Below are 20,725 nucleotides of genomic sequence, written 5' to 3'. Positions count from 1 at the left end.
TTATAGTTATAGCATAACAAATAGCTTACAAATCTAGCTAAAAACAGAAATTGTTGAGAAAAAAAAAAAAACAATACATTTATTTCCTGTACAATTAAGGTTATTTTTAAGTTGACAATGTTTTAATAGCTACCTATTTTCGAATAAATATTTACAAGTAAAAAAAACACACACACATAAAGTATGCATTCCTATTGTTTATTCACACATTTAGGGGTGTTAAGGAATGGATAAAATAGAATTAAAAACATGAAGGAAAAGGGGAAAAAATATGTACAAATCAGGTAAAAAAATGTGCAAATTATTTAAAAGTATAAAAAAATGTATATTAATAATTTTTTAAAAAATATTAACAAATATTTTATATATAAAAATAATAGAATGTTGGAGAAATAACTTTTTTTTGTCATTAAAAAATATATATTTAAATGATAAAGACAACGACGGAATTAAAGAAATAAAAAAGAATATTTAAAGAAAGAATGATTTTAAAATGTAAGTAATCAAACAAAAAAGAGAAATAAATATAGAATAAAAAACGAAAGCATGAAAATAAAAGAAAGAAAAAATAAATAATCAAAAAATGTGTAAAAAAAAGAAATGAAGAACTAACACAAAAAAAAAAATGATAGCCTACGAGAGCATGCATTGGGCTACTGAATTTCGGTATCATAAAAATATATTCCTATTATTATACTTATTTCAACAATTATATAAATGGAAAAAAAGGGGGAAGAATATAAAAATTAAAGTATATTCATAATGTGCACAAGGAACCTGTGTTTAGTTTGAGAAATGGTACAATATATAATATTATGTGTTATAAAAATAAAGAGAAAGGAAAAAAATTAAATAAGTGAATAAAAAAATAAGTAAATAAATAACCAGAAAATAATCACCTTTTAGATTTGAAGTAAAGGATAATATATATGATAAAAACGTATAATAAAAATTAGAAGATATTGATACAAATATTTGAAATGAAGATATAATTCAAAACCAAATAAATTCTAATAATACTAGTGGGTTTATAAAATGCTTACATTTTTATAGATAAATTTGAATCTATGAAAAAACAACGCACAATTAAATACCATTTGAATGTTTACACATTTGTATAAATTAAAATGTGATGATATGTTCGTTGCCTTGATAATTTATATTCTTAATAGCATGTGTATGGAATTTCTCTGTTATACATAAGTTATGTCAATGTATATTTTAGCATATGAGAATCAATTTCAAATTTAAGGAATGAGAAAAAAGAGAAAGTTTCCCTAATATTTTCGAAATATTATATGCTTTATGAAAAAACCAATTTAATGTTTCAAACAAAAAGGGAATTCAGGCATAGGTAATGTAGATTGTACATTCCCTAAGAAAGATTTTGTTTTTGTGCTCCCGAAATTTTTTAATAATATTTTTATGGAAAATGGAGAAAAATGGGATAAACATACCTGTGGGAATGATAAATGACGCATATTTTTGCAAAACCATCAAAACAGAATTAAAAGTATAAAATTGCACACTAACTATGTATATATATTAATTGTGTTTGCTTTATTTATTGGAACCATTAATCATGATTCTCATCATGTTAATTATATAGCTTCATGAAAATGCTAGGAAAGCATATTTTATTTTTTTATACTTTCAAAAAGTGTAAAAGTCTAGATACAAATGTGCGCAGTATTTATTTCTGTAGACATGTATGCTCATATTTACACATGGTTCTTCTTTTTTATAGAAATTAACAGATGAATATTTGAAAAGGGTCAAAAATAATTTCCTATCCGATTATATATTTAAGACCGAAGTTTTTTGTATATCATTTTTTTTCATTCCCCTGATAGCTGGAAGGGTAGTTTTACAAGGTATTTTAAAATGAATAGATAATAATATTTACGTTTAAATGGCAACAGTTTGAGTGTTCTTCTGGATGATATATATTTGATGTGCATTTACTACTAGGTCATTATCATTGTATTTATTTTTAAATTATATTATTTTTTACCAGCTAACAATGTGATAAGCCCGCATTGCTTAACTGCCCTGTTTATACTAATAGCGTTTCTGTTGCTTATTTTTTTGTTATTATATTTCGAAATAAATGAAGCTCAGGTAATAAAAAAATGGCATAATACTGTGCATGCGTTAAAGCTGTATGGATGTATATTTCCATATGTGTGTTCCCCTTGTGTGAGCATAGACTTAATTATTCCGTATTATATGGATTTTATTTTTTTATTATGTTCAGAATAGAGAATTTGTGAAAAAAATAGAGAAAGCACAAAACATTTTGTCAGTTCGAAATATTTTAAAAAACAAAAAAGATGACTCTCATTTTAATTATTTAACAACATCAAATTTTATATTTATTTTGAGAAACAATAAATGGGAACTTTTACCGAAAAATTTAGTAAGAAATAAGATTTTCATATGTGTGTGCCACCAAATTTGTATATAAAATTATTAGCCCATTTACCTGAATGTTCATATTTTTTTACCTTTATTTTAGCTAATAAAAAATGACGTCTTTTTATTGCATGATGGAGATTTAGTACCATGCCGATGCGTAGAATATAACATATATGAAAATGGTATGATTTATATTAATTTAATTATTTTTTAGCATTTTTTTCAAATGTTTATGAAGAATTACAGCTGCACACAGCTAACTATGACATGGTTAAACTTATAGCTAGCTATTTATTCCCTTTTTTATGTTTTATTTTCAGTTTATGGAAAAGAATACCAACGTAATGAAGTATTTATGGCTATGGGCAAATATCGAATAAGTACTAATATAATGACAAAATATTCAAAAGATGAAAAAAGAGAGTATCTTCCATCTTTCCATCTTTATGCCTTCGTATCTTATGACAACGCATCAATCTATATAATTAGAAAATATATTAATGAGAAATTCGATAAAGGCAAGAGTTCAAAAAGTAAAGAAAATCTGAGGAATGTTGTATTAGAGGAAAAAGTCCGTGTAATATTTATTTACATATGGCTTTTTATTTTTTCGCTATCCACGGCTTTGATGTTTATATAGTAACTAGCAAAAATAATAAAATAAAAAAATTATGCTTTATACTTTTTTGAGATACATAAGCACATTTAAATCCTAATAATTTGCATCATTCTGATCATTATACTTTTTTTTTTCCTTGAATAGCGTTTCTAACCTTCGAAAAGTTCATGATATTCCTCAATATCTTTTAATTTATTGGCTAGCCTACACCGTTTTAATGTCCATGTCTATACTTCCATTTATCCACAGGTAAATAGAAAACATTTTTTGTGTTGCGACTTGCTACCAAACAAGATCATTCACGGGAAATAATAAATAAATAATATGCATCCCTTTAATCGTATTTATATAAAAAAATATTTGTATTTTTATTTCGTTTGCAACTTTTATAGAATATTTTCAGAATTAATTTATGGATACTGTTCTTCATTGAGCATGTCATATGAAAACTATTTTAAAGACATGACAAGCTATGAAAGAAAAAATTTTTCATCCTCATTTGATTTATCATCCGCAACAGAAAATAGTTCCTTTGTTATGGAAAAAAAATTTGCATTATTTTATACCCTCAAAAGTATTTTTCTTTTAATCTTCAAGGTATGTCTTTTTTTTTTCTGGAAATATTTTAAATGTTTACAACAATGGAGATACAATTGTAATGTGTGTGATAGAGGTAGAAAATATATAAACACATATTTTTTTTTTGTAGGGAATAAAAATAAATAAGTGTTACTTAAATATTTTAAGTGACTGCTCAGTATTATGTTTTCTTGATAGTAATGGGATATTAGTAAATACAAATCATAGTGTTAAAGAAATATGTATATATAATCAGTTAAATAATAAGAAAAATGTAAATGATAATAATGAGATGAAAAAATTTCATAACTATTATAATAATATGCTTACAATCATTGATATATTTATGGATAATAAAAGTATGTATGCCTACCAACGAATACAGAATATCAAAATTTTACATTCATTATTTTTAATATCTTATTTTACTCAATTACTTAAGTATATAAAGTAAGTTCATTATAATTTATGTCTAGCCGTATGTGCATAAAATGGGTCGAAGTATTTTTGCTTTTTTTTTGCTTCCTACTTGTGTTTGCAGTTTAATTATCACTTTTTTTTCCTTTTAACAGAAATTTGGACGAGTTTCAAAATAATATATTAAATTATATGAACAACCAGGACTATAATCATTTATATACTTGTATGTGTGACATTGGAAATATATCATATCCATACAACAAATTTTCATTTCGAATGTAAGGAAAATTAAAAATTATATATATATATTCCATGTTTGAAGACGACTTTTAATTTGCATGTCCCTTTATTTTACAAATATCATGAAATGTTATTTATTTGTGTAGGTTATTCTTTTGTATTGAAAACAAAAGTGACTATGAATTATACAAAAAAAAAAATTTAGAATTAAAAAGAAATAAGAAGGCAAAAGTAGATGGGGAAATACCTTATCATGTTGACAAGAATGAAAAAGGAAATGAACTAGGAATAAATATATATGACAATTTAATAACAAGAGATAATTTTGTTTTTATTTTTATTTTATATGAAAAGAAGAAAAATAAATATCATATGTTTTTTAAGGTAATCATATTTTACTCTACCTTTACATATATGTAGTAAGCTAAACTATAAGTAGAATGTGGATGGATAATATATTAGGAATTCTTTTTTTTTTACATTTATGGGGGTATTTTCATTTTTGTCTATGGATTTGATGTGATTTTTTTTTCGTAGGGTCAACTGGATGCCCTTGTTAGCAAATGCATGTTTTATTACGACGGGAAAGTGATAAAGAAATTGAAAAGAAGGAAAAAAAAAGTGTTAAAAATTTTAGATATGCAATGGATATCGTCAGGTTGGTGTTGAAAATTTGTCATTTCATATTGCGTGATAAAAAAATAAGTGTGTAATAAAATTCAAGTTTGTTTATGTCATATTTGAAAACCCTTTTCGTAGGACTCGAGAGCATTTGCTTTGCATATAGACCTTTAAGTAGTGATGAAATAAATTATTTAAAAACAAATTTTACAAAAAATATATATATATTAACGATAAACAAGCGAAAAGTTTACAACATCAAAAATTTTTATAATGAACCAAATTTCCCTTGCAAAGAAAATGAAAGGTTTCTTTCACATTTGATTTCTACTAGTATTTTTATTGGTAATAAATATTTTTTGTTTATTATGTTGAAAATTTATGTACGTGCATGTAACTTTTTCCAAATCGATATATAATTGTCAAATAAATGGACATATAAAAAATGTATCAAACTTATATATTCCTTTTTTTTTTCATTTTCAGGAAATTCGGCAGTGAAAATTTTAACTAATAATGATATTCAAGCTCGAATAAATGACTTTTATGATGTAATTTTATAAAATGATGGAAACATAAAATATATGCATATGAAAAGCTAGCTATGTAAATAAGTCTGGTTAATTATGTGTACAAAAGTTATAGCAATATAAAACGGAATAAAATTTTTTATGGTGTTTTATTTAGGCTGGAATACGATTTGTATACTTCAGTACCAAAGATCAAATAAATACAAGAAATATTTCCAACACATTGGGAATGGAAACAAACTGGAATACCTCCATTTCATTAAGTCTTACTGATAAGTTAGTGATAAAAATCAGTTAATTAATAAAGCATCATCAAGGTTTATTTTTTCATTTACAAATATTAGTGATGGATAATAATTTAACTAATTAAATGGCTCATTGTTGTTTTTAAATTATTCTACATTTTAGATCGAGTTTTAGAAATAGGGATGGGAAAGTGGTTATTCCAAGTGGAATAAATAATATTAAAACACATATACAAGAAGTAAGCAAAAGAGAAAAAAATAGCATAGCTGTACATGCATTTGTCATTAATTGGGGGTAGTACATATTAATTTACTTATTTATTTATTTGCTTATTTTAATTTTTTGCTTTTCAGGTTGATGATATCCCGCTTCGAGTTTCTTCATATTCAGGATGTAACCAATTTAACACAGCCGAAATGATCAAAATATTACTGGTATATAAATATATATAAGTTTATTGTAGTACTTTTTTATATTTATGTGTGTGCAATTTTATTTCTTAAATGTGCATTTTTACATTGCAGGCAAGGTATTATGGGTATAAATAGCTAGCCATTGCCCTTTTTGCATGCATTGTACATGTTTATTAATTTTTTTGTACATTTTTAATTGCAATTTTTATAGGAAAATAATGAAATAATAACATGTGTTGGGAATAGCTTGAATTGTTGCAATTTTGAACTATACAAATTATGTAATTATTCTATATCTGTACTATTACCTTATAATAACATATGTAGCGATTGTTATGGAAAAAAAGAAAGAAGCAATCCTTTTGGAAGATCTGCTATAAATAAAAATCCATTAATATCTTACTCATCCTTTGTAAATAGTTTCCCTTGCAACTTAACAATTGAAAAAAATATATTGGGTAATATGCAAAAGGAAAAATTAAAATATGTTTCTATCAACCATTTGTGATATTCAAATTTAGTATGGTTATTTTTTTTTATTTTTTTTCGTTCACTATTTTATAGATTTGTCCGAGAATATAATGGAATTAGTTTACAAGTTGTTGAAAAGCTCGAGGATTTACAAAAAAAATTTGTCTATATCGATGTTTTATTTTTATTTTTATTATTGTTACCTGTCTTTTTTATTATTTGTTATTAATATATTTTTTCTTCCGCCACTTATATCGGTAAAAAAAATTGAAAAAAAAATAAATGAAAAATTGCATAAAGGGATTTTTATTGCTTTATAGGATCATGTTGATATGGTTGAAGTGTTTTTTTTATCCATAAAATGTTTATATATATGTAAATATAAATAGTTTATCATATATTTTCCAATTACAGGTATGGGATTACCTATTACTCATCTTGCTCATAATTCCTATACTTTCGATATCACTTTTAAATAATAATAATAATTCAACAATTATGAGTGATATTCCTGATAAAGTAATAAGTATCGATTTTTTAGTAAAGAAACTGGTAAGTTTAATTGTGGGTTCATTATTATTTATATAAAATGTTTCTTTATTTTTTCATTTTTGTAAATGTGTGTGTATAAAATAGTTGTGAGGAGTTATATTATTTTTTTTTTTTTTTTGGATAGATGTTTTTCCTAATTCGATGGATTTCCTTTTTAACATTTTCAATAACTGTATCCGTATATTATATACACATATTAAATGACACGTTTGTGGATAAGTATGTTGTAAAGGGGACATTAGATTCTGATAAGTTGGCAAGTTTGGGTCAGAACTTCGTTGGGGATATTATACATTATTGTTCAAAAAATATTAACATAAGTAGGGAAAGGCTTGAAAATTCGAAAAATTTTTACAAAAGTTTATATATTTGTGATATATACATGTAGATATTTTCCTTGTTGTTTTTTTTTTTTTGCAGCATCGTTGTATAAATGTCACATATTTATGCACAAATTTTCTGAAAACCAAAATATGGGGGCATATAATATTGGGGTTTCAATGATAAAACAATATCAGATATTCTTTTTTTTTTCATTTTCATTATTTTTTTTTGTATCTTCATTGTCCTATAGTGACAAGTAAGTCATAAAAAATGTAGGAAAGACTATAAATCGATTACCATGAAATAGTATAAAAAAATAATAGAGGAATGATGTTGACATATTTTATTAATTTATATTTTTTTTCTTAGGTATGAGGGATTATTTAAATTAAGTTGTATTCAAAACTCAAAATCCTATTATTCATGTTTGGTTGTTTACCTTATTTTAAGTCTTTTATATGTGGCTTTTCGAATATATATGTTGCCAATTTATTATATAAAGCAGGTACGCATAGAAATGTCATATGTTTTCACTTGGTTTGTCGACTGACTATTTTATTTTTCAACTTGTTTAATTACTTCCTTTTTGTTGTTTCCCTTTTTATAGTACCCGGACACAACCCTAATTCTAATGATAGGAGTGTTTAGTGTGATTTTACTAGTAATTAATGAAACATTAAAACGAATAGAAGAAAAAATAAAAATAAATAGACAAAAATATTTGAAGGTTTTATTTGGAACACGTTTAGGAATGTGGAGTCCAAAGTAATAGTATTGATGGGGAAAAAAAAATTGCAAAAAATGCAAGGTAGCTATTTATTAGTTAATATATATAGCTAATAATTTTTTATTATACATGTATTATGAGTTAACTTTTTAATTTGTTTTTTTATTGTATACATTGTACAAACATAAATAAAACTGACTATTTATATGGCAAGTTAGTATGGGTACTAAACTATGCACATATGAACACTATTTAAATTTACGAAATTTTTGTCAATTTTAATGAATGGCTTTCCTAAGCACTTTATATATTTGGAGGTTAATAAAGGAAATGGGTAGTTGGATGTTTAGCGTTTGGTATTGCTTAATAGATAGGAGAATATTTTTCAAAATTTTATATTATCTTATATTTTCATTACAATTGTTATTATTGAAATATATGTGTTTACAATTAAAATGAAGGTATATATATGTACGCATGCATATTAAAAAAAAAAAAAAACGAAGAAAAAAAGTTTCAAAAATATATTTCAGATTTGCATAGATATATATATATATTTTCATTAATTATATCATTTGGTCTTGTTATTATTTCTATTGTCAATATATATGTAGTTCTAAAATGTTTTTGTGTTTATTCATTTGTTTTAATTATATCTGAATCTCCAACATCAGTTATGACTAAGCAACTGATACGAAATAATTTACCACAGGCTGTTCCTAAATCATTATTATCACCATGGTAATCATGTACACCACATTTTGAAAGCATAGCATAGTATTCGATAACACTTCTTTGGATAGGTGGGCAGTTGCTGCTAACAATTACAAGTTTGCCTGAAAATTGTAACAAAAAAAAATATATATTATATATATTGTCATATTATAGTATAAATTTTAAAGGGAAAATAAAATGGATGTAGCATATTGGGTTTCTTATAATAATTAAGGGTATATTTTTTTAATAAAAAATAAATTAATTTTCAAGAAATGCATATGGTATTATGTACATATATATATATATATAACAAATTAGAGATGTTAAAAAAAAATGAATGTACCTTTTCCTGTTCTTAAAGCTTTTAAACATGATTTCCTTCCAAATTGATATTTTCCTGACTTCATGACAAGTTGAAGTTTGGAGTTGATATTATCTCCTACACTTTTCTTTGATTTTTTTGCCATTTTTGGATAATTATATAACAGTAAATTTTAAAGAGTTAAATTATTAATAAAATTTTATATATACAAGATTGTGCCTTCAAGCATACAGTATATTTTTTTTTTTCTTAATATGAAAAAAAGTTTTTCCTAAAATAATATAATTTTTTTTTATATATTCCAATTAAAAAAAAATTAAGATATTTAAAAAAAAAAATAAGGGGTTTGTTGAAATGGGTATAAGAAATAAGGAAATAAGCATTATTATTCTATGCATATGCATATATATATTTATATATATAATATTATTACTGCATTTATGTAATAATAACATTACGTAGAAAGAATTTTTAAAAATAATTAATTAAAAAAAGGGAATTTTTTGTATATATATAAGTAAGTATATATAATAAAAATTATGTAGTATTTGTGTCGTGTATACAATGATATATATATGTATTAAAAATACACTTAACTGTTTTTTTATTTGGGGGGAATGCGCATATTTTATATAAAAATACCTTGCATTGGCCTATCATAATATTACTTATTATAATACGACTATTTTTTTATTATTTTATTTTTTTCGTCACCCAACCCTTTTAATAATAATAGGAATATGCTTGTGCTTAGTATGACGGGCTTTATTATTGGGTTTAAATTAATTTAATTAAATTTTAAATTTTTTCTATAAAAAATTGTTATATATGTGATAAATAAAATATATGAATATTTTTCTTAATTTATATTTAATTAAAAAATGATAAAAAAACTTAAATTTTTATAATAATATGAGGGAGCGTAAAATAGTAAACTTTAATTTTAAAGTGTACTATATAAAATAGTGTCATAATTTTTATTCACCCCTTATAAGGCTCTTTAGGGTTTTCCCTTTTTTTGTAAGGCCAAATTAAATACTCGCATAAAAAACATCCCATAAAAAATAAGTTGTTGCTAAGTATATTTAATATTTTGTTCTGTAAATAATTTAAAGTGAAAAATAAGTTCGTTTTTAATTTATAAAAGGATTATAATAATTTTTTATAATATTTGATAATAGTAATGATAATATATAAAATTGCTTGTATATCTTATGATTAATTAGTATGTATATAAAGGAGCATTCGTCCTACGGCTATTGGTATATATGTGTATATAGGGATATTCATTTTATACAAAAACCATAAAATAATAAAATATTTTCAACCATATTTTTCAACAAAGTATTTTACAAATACTATATAATATCCCTGTATTTTTTTCAGTTAAAATATTCGAAATAACATTGTTTTTAAGATGGCATTATTTTATAAAGCCTTTAGGTTTGATAAAGGTTTTTCATATATTTTTTTTCAAATATTTATTTATTATATTTTGAAATTTGTTAAATAGTTTTAGAATATGACAAAAATAGGAAATGCATATATGAACAGTTTATGTATAATAATTTGTAGAACAAAGTTGTAGAAATAAAATTATGTCTATATATAAATATATTTGTTTGGGTTATTTTGCAGTTAATTTTTTTGCGGATTTTTTCGAAATTTTATAAAAACAATATGGTTGCTTATTATAATGCAGGATATATTGGTTACCCTTTTTATTATAATGGACAATTAATTTGGAAAATACTGTAAAAAGAATAAAATAAAAAATTGAAAAATAAGTTACAATTTAAAATTTACAAATAGCCCATTGTAGGATGCAGAATTTAATAATAATTATTATATGCATATATTTTATTATTGGTGTATGCTTAATAAAAGGAAAAATTTTAATTTTACACCTAAAGCAAAGAAAGGGCATATGTATATTTAAACTTTAGTAATTTATATTTATTAACATATGTACATGTCAAAAATGTGAAAACAGCTATTAAAATAAATATTTATTCTTAAAAATTGAATATTTTTTATGACTTGTACATATTTTTTTTTTTTGTACATGTAGTATGTAAAAACGTTGGGTTATAAATTATTTGGTAATAATATAATGACTTAAAGAACGTATATGGATAAGCTCCATATTCATTTTAATTAAAATACGGAATTTTTTTATTAAAAATTAAAGCATATTTTAAGTTTATATTGAAAAATATAATTGCTAGTGTGCATGCGTTTTTTTTTGTAAGCCCAAGAAAAAAATATGTATATAGGGATACAATTAAGTAATGAACAAATCTCACAAAAAAAAAAAAGGAAAAAAAATGTATTTTGTAAAATTATCATTTTTATATAAAAATATTATATTAAAAATACTAGAATTATTATATGTGTTATTTAAAAAAAAAAAATTATTAAGGTCTATGTGTATATTTTTAAGTTACAACAGTAAGTTGCATTAAGAATATTACGATTGTTAGATATGTACATATAATGCACTGTCACCTTTTTTTTTTATTTTCCACATGTATGTTCATGTATATAATTAATAATACAATTTTGTTTAATATATTAATTGTTTATTTGTTATAAAGTTTTAAAATACGTTTTTTATGTTATGCATAACACATAATTATTTGGAATGTTAATAAAATTGAGAGCATATAAAATAAGCCCCCAAACTTAAATATAAAGATTGTGTACCATTGTGTATAAGTACCTAAAGTTGTTTATTGTATGAACAGTTAATAATATTTTCATTAAAAAAAAAATAAATAAAGCTATATAAAAAAAAAATATATTATTTTGTATTTCACAGTTGATTTGCATATTATCAAGATATTTATTTTTATATGTCCTTTGTCCATTATAAAGAGTTTCTATTTAACATTTACTAAATATATTATATATATATACATATAATGAAAAAAATAAAAATAAGTAATATAAAAATTTTTCATCATCAGAGTGATAAACTTATTTTAAGAAGAAATCTTTACATTTAAAAATTTCTCTTTTTTATTTATTGCTTATGTGTTTTTTATTCTCTTTTATTTAAGCATTTTGTTTGTTACATGATTCTCTTCCTAATTTTTTTATTTTAATTAAGGAATGATATCTTAAATAGGAATGTATAGATAAACTGATTGCACACATTAAATTTTTTACATTTAATGATAAATTAATTTTGGTGTCCTTCATTATAAATTTTTTATTTTTGTAAAAAAATATAGTGGCACCTTTCATACAAACATACAACATGTGGAATATTATTTTTAATGGCATTCAAATGTACAGAAAATCCAAATAGATATATATATATATACATATATGCATAATATATACATTACTTGTTGCTTAGTATAAATATGTTTTCACATTTATTACGCGATATGTCTGTTTGTGTGTTTAATAATTAAAGAGATATACAGTTTTCTGTATGGTTATGTATGTGCTAATTTGTATTTTATATAAATTTGTACATGTTTAATATTTTTATACACATTATATCATTCTACATATTATATGTTGTACTAACCATAGTTGTTCTTGCTACAGAAAGATTTCCTTTTTTTTTGGAGACATGAAATAGTGTATTCCTTAAAAATAAAATAATCTAATGAATTTATTTCTGAATAGAATAGAGTATTATTGTTATTAATAAAAAATATAGACATTGTTATTATTTTAACAACCTTTTAATGTAGCACATTTTATAAATTTATATTTTGCATGGATAGCCATATATTTTATTATACAAAAAAATGAATAGCGATACATTCATAAATTTAAAGCTATTTATATATTTAATTTTTTTACCCTATTTTTTATTATTTAACAGTTTTTATTACCTTATTTAATAATATATGCATCCTGGAAATTTTTTACAACTTTTTAATAATATGATAAAATATTTTTAATTACATAAACCTATAAAACAATTGGAATTTTTTCTTATACCTATGTTATATATACCAATGTGTGTGTGTGTATTTTTTAATTATGGTAACATTTTAAGTTATTTTATTATAATTTTCTTTTACTGGTTATAAGAAGTTAAATATTTTATTACAATTTATTTTATTATTTAATTTATTTTTTTATGAAACTTTGATTTTAGTGTATTGATACATTTCTTTAAATAAAAAAAGAAAAATATATAGCTACATATATATCTATATTTACATGCATGTTAATAATCGGTATATATATATATGACCTGTTGTATACACACTGAATAAATCTACATAGGGGATGTCGTATATTCATATATAGAGATATACATTGAGCATATACAAACATTGAAGATATGTTGGATATACACGAATTATTAATGTGCCTATAAACAGTTTATGAGATTTTTCGAATGAATTTAAAATTGTATGCATGAACAATATATCATAGGGTTACAAAAATAAATTAAAGAATTTTATTTCATCTTAAACTTGTGGAACTAGTAAGAGCATATATATATGTGTGTATTGGATTTATTTTATTATATATATTTTTATAGCGCCAAATAATAATATATAAACACATTTAATTGGTGTATGCATATGTTCTCTATAAGAATAAATATATAATTATTAACTGTTCATAAATTTATGTACATTTTTTATTTTAAAAAAAAAATAATATGGCTAGTTGTTAAATTTTTATAATTAAACAAAAACATGTGTTATGTATTATAGATAACAAAAGGAAAAAAAATACATATTATTTATCAAGATATTATGATTCTGCTTATACTTTTTAATTCCTATTTTTCGTTTACAACATATATTGTGTATCACTAATAAAGTGTATAAAAAAAAGGAAAAAAAAATTACATATATTTTTATCAAGCTATATATTTTATTTAATGTGGCATGAAAAAAAAATAACTAAAAAAAATGTATATGTATATGAATGTAGAACAAATAGAGACATTAAATTGTAAATATATAAATATGCATTTACAGATAGATATCTCTATATATTTTTTATGGTTTTATGTGTTAAATATATGAACAAGAATGATTTTTTCTTTAAATCAGATCCATGATATTTATTTTTAATTTGTTAAACATATGTGTGTATTTGTATAATGATTTTTACATTTTTATTATATGCATATATTTATATGTAATTTTTTCTATATCTATACATATTTGTATATGAAAACATTTGAAGCATGGTGTATGAGAATATATAATATAGACAGAGTAAGTGTGTAAATAATATGTTAGCTAGTAAATGAAATAAATAAATAAATATAGGACTTCCTTTTACTTTATGCATAATATTTATATATAGAATGCCATATTGATGCATCGATTCACACACTAGAACTCCAAAAAAAAATATACATTTGTTTTACATTGCATTGTTTAATTAAGAATAAAATAGTAGTTTATATTTTTATTTCTTATTTATTAATATATCTGTGTGCATATATTTACACATAGAATCTGAGGAGGTCAATTGGTTGAAAATTAATAAAATAGAAAATATTAAAAATAGATTTTTTTTTTCTGTTATATATTTTTTTCAGTAGACTAAGCCTTTATATGTCCAGTTTGTGACTCGATTTTATTTTCCATTATCCCTTATACTCATTTGTTTTTCATACTTGTGTTTATATAGTTTGTTAAAAATTAATTTCTATATACGATATTGTTTAGCTAGCTAGCTATTTTTATTTTTTTATTTTTTTTCACATAGTACATATATGTTATGTATATTTGAGTTACCTTATATGTTTGTCATAAATTAATGTAATATAATTAATTTTTCATATTTATATATTATTATATATTTTATTTGATTTCGTTTTTTGTACCTTTGTGTATATTTAGTTATGGTATCATATAATAATTGATACAATTTATGTTTAATAAATTTATATTTTTTTGTATATCCATGTCTAGATATATGTTTATGTATGAGCTTATATTTTATCATTGTTTTTTTTTTTTTTTTTTTTTCATAAGCCTTTTTGATTTGTTATATGAATAATATTAATTCCTTTTAATTCGAAATTGTTTATTTTTATATGCAATTCCTTTTCAATATATTTTATTTATTTTTATGTTTTCTTGTATATTCTTATCTACACATAGTTGTTATATATATATTATTAGTATGCATAAAATATTTCTAAATTTAATAGCTCAAATATATATAAGAACAAAGAAAAGAATATAAAATAGTTTATTAAATATTATATCGTGCATTTTGCGTTACATAATTTGCTTGATTTATTGACAATTTCCTTTTAGTATATGTATAGTAAAAATAATATTGATCGTAAATAATATTTCTATGCTATATGCACATAGGTATGCATATGCACTAATTATATTTTTTACAATATACATTAAATAATAAGTGATAAATAATACAAAAAAAATGACAACAAAAAAAAAGTGTAAAGAGAAAACACAAATGTTAAGTGCTCAAGTCATTAGGCATAAAAAATGTATATATATATAAATACAAAAAATAAAAATTTTTTTGGCTTTACGATTTTATATATATATATATATATGTGTGTATATATGCTTAATATATAATCATTTATAATATAGAACACTTTATTTTTATATGTTTAAATTATATATTCTTTGAGTTTGTATAACCAACTTTTTTTTATTATGTTTATATTGTAATTTTATTGTAGATCTATATTTGTGTTTTATATTCCTTGTCTTTTATTTGTGTAATCTTATTAATACAACATAAGCTACATTTATTATTATATTGTATGTTTTTACAAAATATAATTTGTTTGTTTTTTTTTTATAATATTTTGATTTTTATTTGCTTTTATTTTGTCTTTCATAAGATAGACAATTTTTTTTCTACTATTTTTGTATTATTATAATCGTTTGTTTTGTTGTATTTTTAAAAAAATATAAACAAGAATAATATATAATAATTACTATTTTTTTACATAATTATGTTAAATTTTTTTCCACCTTTTAATATATTAGCAATTTCTAAATAATAGAGTGGAATAATTTTCTTTACGTTTTATTATTTTGTTTTATTTGTTATTTGTTTGTTGTTCTTTTTGGGCAACTTCCTTTTTACTTACATAAAACCTTCAGGAAAAAAAAAATATGCATCGATTCAAGTATGAAAATATAAGAAGCAATAATTATATAGGCATTCGTAGTTTCTTTGAATTTTGTTTATACATTTAAAATGGAATATGTTTGAATATTTTATACATTTTTTTTAACTTTTTAATTTTCTTTTCAGGATATACAAGATCCAAATGTGCAAGTATGCACTAATAAACAAATGCGATAGAGGAGAGAACTGTACTTTTGCTCATGACATCAATGAATTAAGAATAAAGCCAGACATGAGAAAAACAAAATTATGCAAGAGTTATATTTTAGGTATGTATAAATTTGTGTCATATGCATGTGAAATTTATATAAGATACTAAAATTTAACATGAAATATATATTTTTTTATTTTACTTTAATAGGAAAATGTACTGACCATAGTTGTATATATGCCCATTCTGTGAATGAATTGAGGGAAGTAGGAAAGCCGGCAATCTGCCAGCTTCATCGAGAAGGTACATCAGTTCAGCAGTCTTTTTTATTTGCTAATTTTGTTCATTTTTTACTTGGAATTTTTTATCGTTTTTTACCTGACATTTTTCATGTTTTCTACCTGGCATTTTTTATCGTTTTTTGCCTGACATTTTTCTCATTTTTTTTTTCTTCCCATTTCAGGGCGGTGCATAAAGGGGAACCAGTGCCGGTTTGCACATTCGATAAACGACATAAATACAAAGCTAGTTCAATTTTATGATTGTGAAGAGAATATGATTAGTGATATAAATAGTGTATCAAATTGTGATAACTCTTTGAGTAACATAAGTAAGGGGAAACGATTAATATTGAGCAATATGAAGGGATACCAAAACATACGCGATAATAATTCAAACTTTGAAATAGAATATAATATGATTAATAAGAGAAATGAATTATTAGATGTAATGTTAATGGAAAATAGTTCCAATTCATCAGTTCTATCAAACAATCTTGCTATTAATAATTTTGTGACTAAAAATGTGCAAAACATAAACAGAACAAATCTAGTAAAAACAAAACCAAACAATTTCGCATCAACTATTTATATAAATGAAAAAAAAAATGATATTAACAATCAAAATGGAATAATAAAAAATACAAAATTATCAATAATAAATATGAGTGATAATGTAAAAAATGGATCTTTTGTTGAAAATTTAAATTGTGTGTTACAGAACAGTTGTGAGAGTAGTAGCAGTAATGCCCAAACTGGAGGAAGGAGAAATGGAGGAAGGCAAAACAATCCAGTCCCTACTTGTGTTGAGAAGAATGAGACAGATTCGGGTTTAGTAAATAATATTTCACTTTTAAGACAGTCTATAAATTTTCAAAAAAAAACACCATATAATTATGTAGAAGAAGAAGATGTAATAAATAATAATGTTGAATTTAAATATAGTAATACACAAAATAGAATAAATAATAATATAATAGAAAATTATGAGCATATGAATAATTTGATGGATGGAAATAATTACATTAAAAAAAATAATTTGAATTATGTTAATTTATGCTATAATCGTTTCCAAGATATGTCCATAGAAACAAGTCCTATTCAATTTGATGATATAAAAAATGAAAATAAAAAAAAAGAAAAAACATATAATTATAAATTAAATAAATCGTACACAAATGATTATTTACTAACTAGTAGAGAAAATGGTACTTACGATTTTGATGGATATATATCTAGTAGTAATGTTGATGAAAAATATGAGAATAATTTATACTTAGATTTAAAAAATAAAAAAAATAATTTATCGACCCAAACAAATATAAATTATTATGAAAAAAAAGATTTAAAAAATAATGATTTATATTATTCCGGATTTAGAGAAATATGTGAATTTAATTTGGGGAGTAATAATGAGGGGAATAGTACACATTGTGTAGATACAGTGGGTTCTATGAGTATAGGGAATGGGTTCGAGTTGCATCTAAAGAATGTGAATGATCAAGATGTTCATAAAGAGAGAGATGAACAAAATAAAATAAGAGAAACAGATTATAAAATAAATGAATCCTGTTGTGGTGAAAATGTAAATGAATTTTTAAACAATAATAAATATTCGAGTAAAATAATGCAAAATGTATCAGAAGTTTCAACATCTAATTTTGTTGGAAATCGTTTTGAATGTGAAAAAGATGAAGAAAGAAAATGTGCGGAATTAGAAAGTATCACGTTTGATGTTTCAGGAAATAATATTACTTCAAGTTTGAAGTTTCCAGCATTTGAAAAATTTGTTGTATCAGATAAAGAGGAGGAAAAGGAGATAGGGAATATTGGAAGTGGTTCGAATTTTAAAATGGATAGGATAGAAGGACAAGTTGCAAACAATGAATGTTTTAAAGAGAGTATGATTTATAAGTTTGGTGAAAATAAAACAGAATACTTAGATACTATTAAATTAGGTGGGTTAGATAAGACAATAATAAGAAGAAATAATATGGGAGGAAATAAAATTAAAAACAATTTTATTTATAGAGACGAAGATAAAGAAAGTAGAAGTAGTAGAAATTATTTTGGAACCGATAAAATGGTTAGTAATATAAATCTTGAGAGTAGTGAAAAAGAATATGTTGAAGGTGACATGTGTTTTAAAAAGTATAGATCAAAATGGGAAGAAAAAAAAATAGAAAATGAAGATATGAATTATTATGATGGATTTGAAATATCGATGAATAAAATTCCTAAAACAAAAAATAATACATCTGTCTCTAAATCAGTAGAAACATCAATGAACCCACATATGATTCCATATGATAAAAATAAGATGAAACCATTTAATAATTTAAGTAGTAATAATAATAATAGAAGTAAAGAGAACTCGAGAGATGCTACAAACCTGTTGAGAGGTATGATCAATCCAATAGAATCACCAAACAAGTTGATTAATTTTGATAAGAAGTTAGGAAATATGGGGGAAGGAAATGATGTAGAAAATGAAGGACGTGAAAATAACTGGGACTATATGATACGTAAATTTTCAGATGATCAAAAAGAAAAAAAGAAAGAAAAAAAAAAAAAAAAAAAAAATGATGATAGTATTGAAATTGGTGAAAATGGATATTCATATCTTAAGAGGGAAGATATGTATGACAATTATTCTGTGGAAAAAATAGACAACGAAATTGAAAATGATATATACAATATGAATGACATTAAAAAGGTAGTGATAAATAGTAAGATAGAACATTTAGGTTACTTACCATTTAATAAAAATGTCAAAAAAAATGTGATAGAGAATGAAAATTATGTTTCCGAATTTGATTGTTGTAGAGGGGGTGAAAATTTTGAAAGTAAACAGAATGAAATAGATAGCAATGTAATGACAAAAGATTGTAAAAGCTTTTATGATAATAATTATAGTGGCGTTCCTATGTCTATCCTTACAAGAACCCATCGTGATAATAATTCTGCATCTAAAACAGAAGGAAGAAAGAAAAGTTGTTTGTTAATTCAAAATGAAGAACCCAATCAATGGGATCAAAAATGTGAAAATGTAAATAATAAAAATGAAAAAATGAATGGAAGTATTATAAAAGGGATATTATCAAATTTTAATGAAATAAATAATGAACTTTTAAATCCAGGAAAAAGTATATGTTTAGATAATAAAAAGAAAAACATAAATCAGATAAATAATGTAGAAGTAAAAAATAGTTCCTTAACTACTTCAAATGTTTATAAAAAAGATAATGGGTGTCCTGATTTTTATAATCATGAAGAGGGAATATATGCAAATGAAATATTTTCACCGAATCCTTTTTTCGAAGTACAAAGATATTTTGACTCTCCATGGGTTTATGAAAAAAATGAAATGGAAAATGCTAACACTCATAATGGCAATATAGTTAGTAGTAATAATAAGCATGTCTCTCCTACCCCTTACACTCAACATAATTATAAAAATAAAACAAATAAACAAGAAAATAATATTAGCTTTAAAGCAAATGCAAGTATAAATGATGAAGTTTTTTATGGGCACATGAATCAGGAATATAATATGTTTTTACAAAATGGAAATGAAGTTGAAAATTTAATAAATGATACAAATTATTTAAATAATTTATACAATACTAATCAGTATAATGTTAATAAGGGTGGTGATTTCTGGGGTCAACCAAATTTTTTTAATTATGGGATAGAGAATAATTTTGATGAAAATAATGGGAGTATAAATGAAACAAACAATAATAAGGACACACATTTTAACAATGATTTTTTTTTAGAGAATAAAGACTTTCCTTTGAATGATGAAGAATATTCCATGAATTTTTGTGGAGACATGGTTTTTAATTTTGTAAAGAATGCCGAGTAAGCAATGAGCAAAAAGTTTCGAATGAAATATGGCTCAAACTTGTGCTTACCTTTATATATGCATATTTTTTTATATTATATTGTATTATATTTTTTTTATTTTTATTT

At 22.9% G+C, this 20,725-nt stretch overlaps 3 protein-coding genes across 3 annotated transcripts; 2 read left to right on the top strand and 1 right to left on the bottom strand.

The window, feature by feature from the left end:
• Window positions 1-1,432: 1,432 nt before the first annotated feature.
• PVVCY_0500420 (conserved Plasmodium protein, unknown function) lies at window positions 1,433-8,202 on the top strand (the record flags this gene model as incomplete). The annotated part of the gene is made up of 24 exons (XM_037635004.1): window positions 1,433-1,513; window positions 1,748-1,874; window positions 2,018-2,121; window positions 2,258-2,419; window positions 2,519-2,600; window positions 2,739-3,057; window positions 3,182-3,286; window positions 3,430-3,634; window positions 3,747-4,066; window positions 4,189-4,314; window positions 4,423-4,660; window positions 4,814-4,934; window positions 5,036-5,242; window positions 5,384-5,448; window positions 5,585-5,703; window positions 5,836-5,911; window positions 6,027-6,107; window positions 6,298-6,544; window positions 6,651-6,814; window positions 6,972-7,109; window positions 7,234-7,429; window positions 7,530-7,689; window positions 7,803-7,938; window positions 8,041-8,202. The coding sequence occupies 24 exons, from the start codon at window positions 1,433-1,435 to the stop codon at window positions 8,200-8,202; spliced, it is 3,741 nt and encodes a 1,246-aa protein (XP_037490192.1).
• A 591-nt stretch (window positions 8,203-8,793) lies between these two features.
• On the bottom strand, window positions 8,794-9,344 carry PVVCY_0500410 (60S ribosomal protein L30e, putative; the record flags this gene model as incomplete). The annotated part of the gene is made up of 2 exons (XM_008627416.1): window positions 8,794-8,996; window positions 9,221-9,344. The coding sequence occupies 2 exons, from the start codon at window positions 9,342-9,344 to the stop codon at window positions 8,794-8,796; spliced, it is 327 nt and encodes a 108-aa protein (XP_008625638.1).
• Window positions 9,345-16,305: 6,961 nt separating this feature from the next.
• PVVCY_0500400 (zinc finger protein, putative) lies at window positions 16,306-20,618 on the top strand (the record flags this gene model as incomplete). The annotated part of the gene is made up of 4 exons (XM_037635003.1): window positions 16,306-16,319; window positions 16,448-16,590; window positions 16,683-16,775; window positions 16,936-20,618. The coding sequence occupies 4 exons, from the start codon at window positions 16,306-16,308 to the stop codon at window positions 20,616-20,618; spliced, it is 3,933 nt and encodes a 1,310-aa protein (XP_037490191.1).
• Between the last annotated feature and the right edge of the window lie 107 nt (window positions 20,619-20,725).

Source organism: Plasmodium vinckei, assembly GCF_900681995.1.
Source record: "Plasmodium vinckei vinckei genome assembly, chromosome: PVVCY_05".
In the NCBI taxonomy this organism is placed as follows: Eukaryota; Apicomplexa; class Aconoidasida; order Haemosporida; family Plasmodiidae; genus Plasmodium; species Plasmodium vinckei.
Note: the sequence above shows the minus strand (reverse complement) of the source record. Positions and strands in the feature narration are given on the sequence as shown.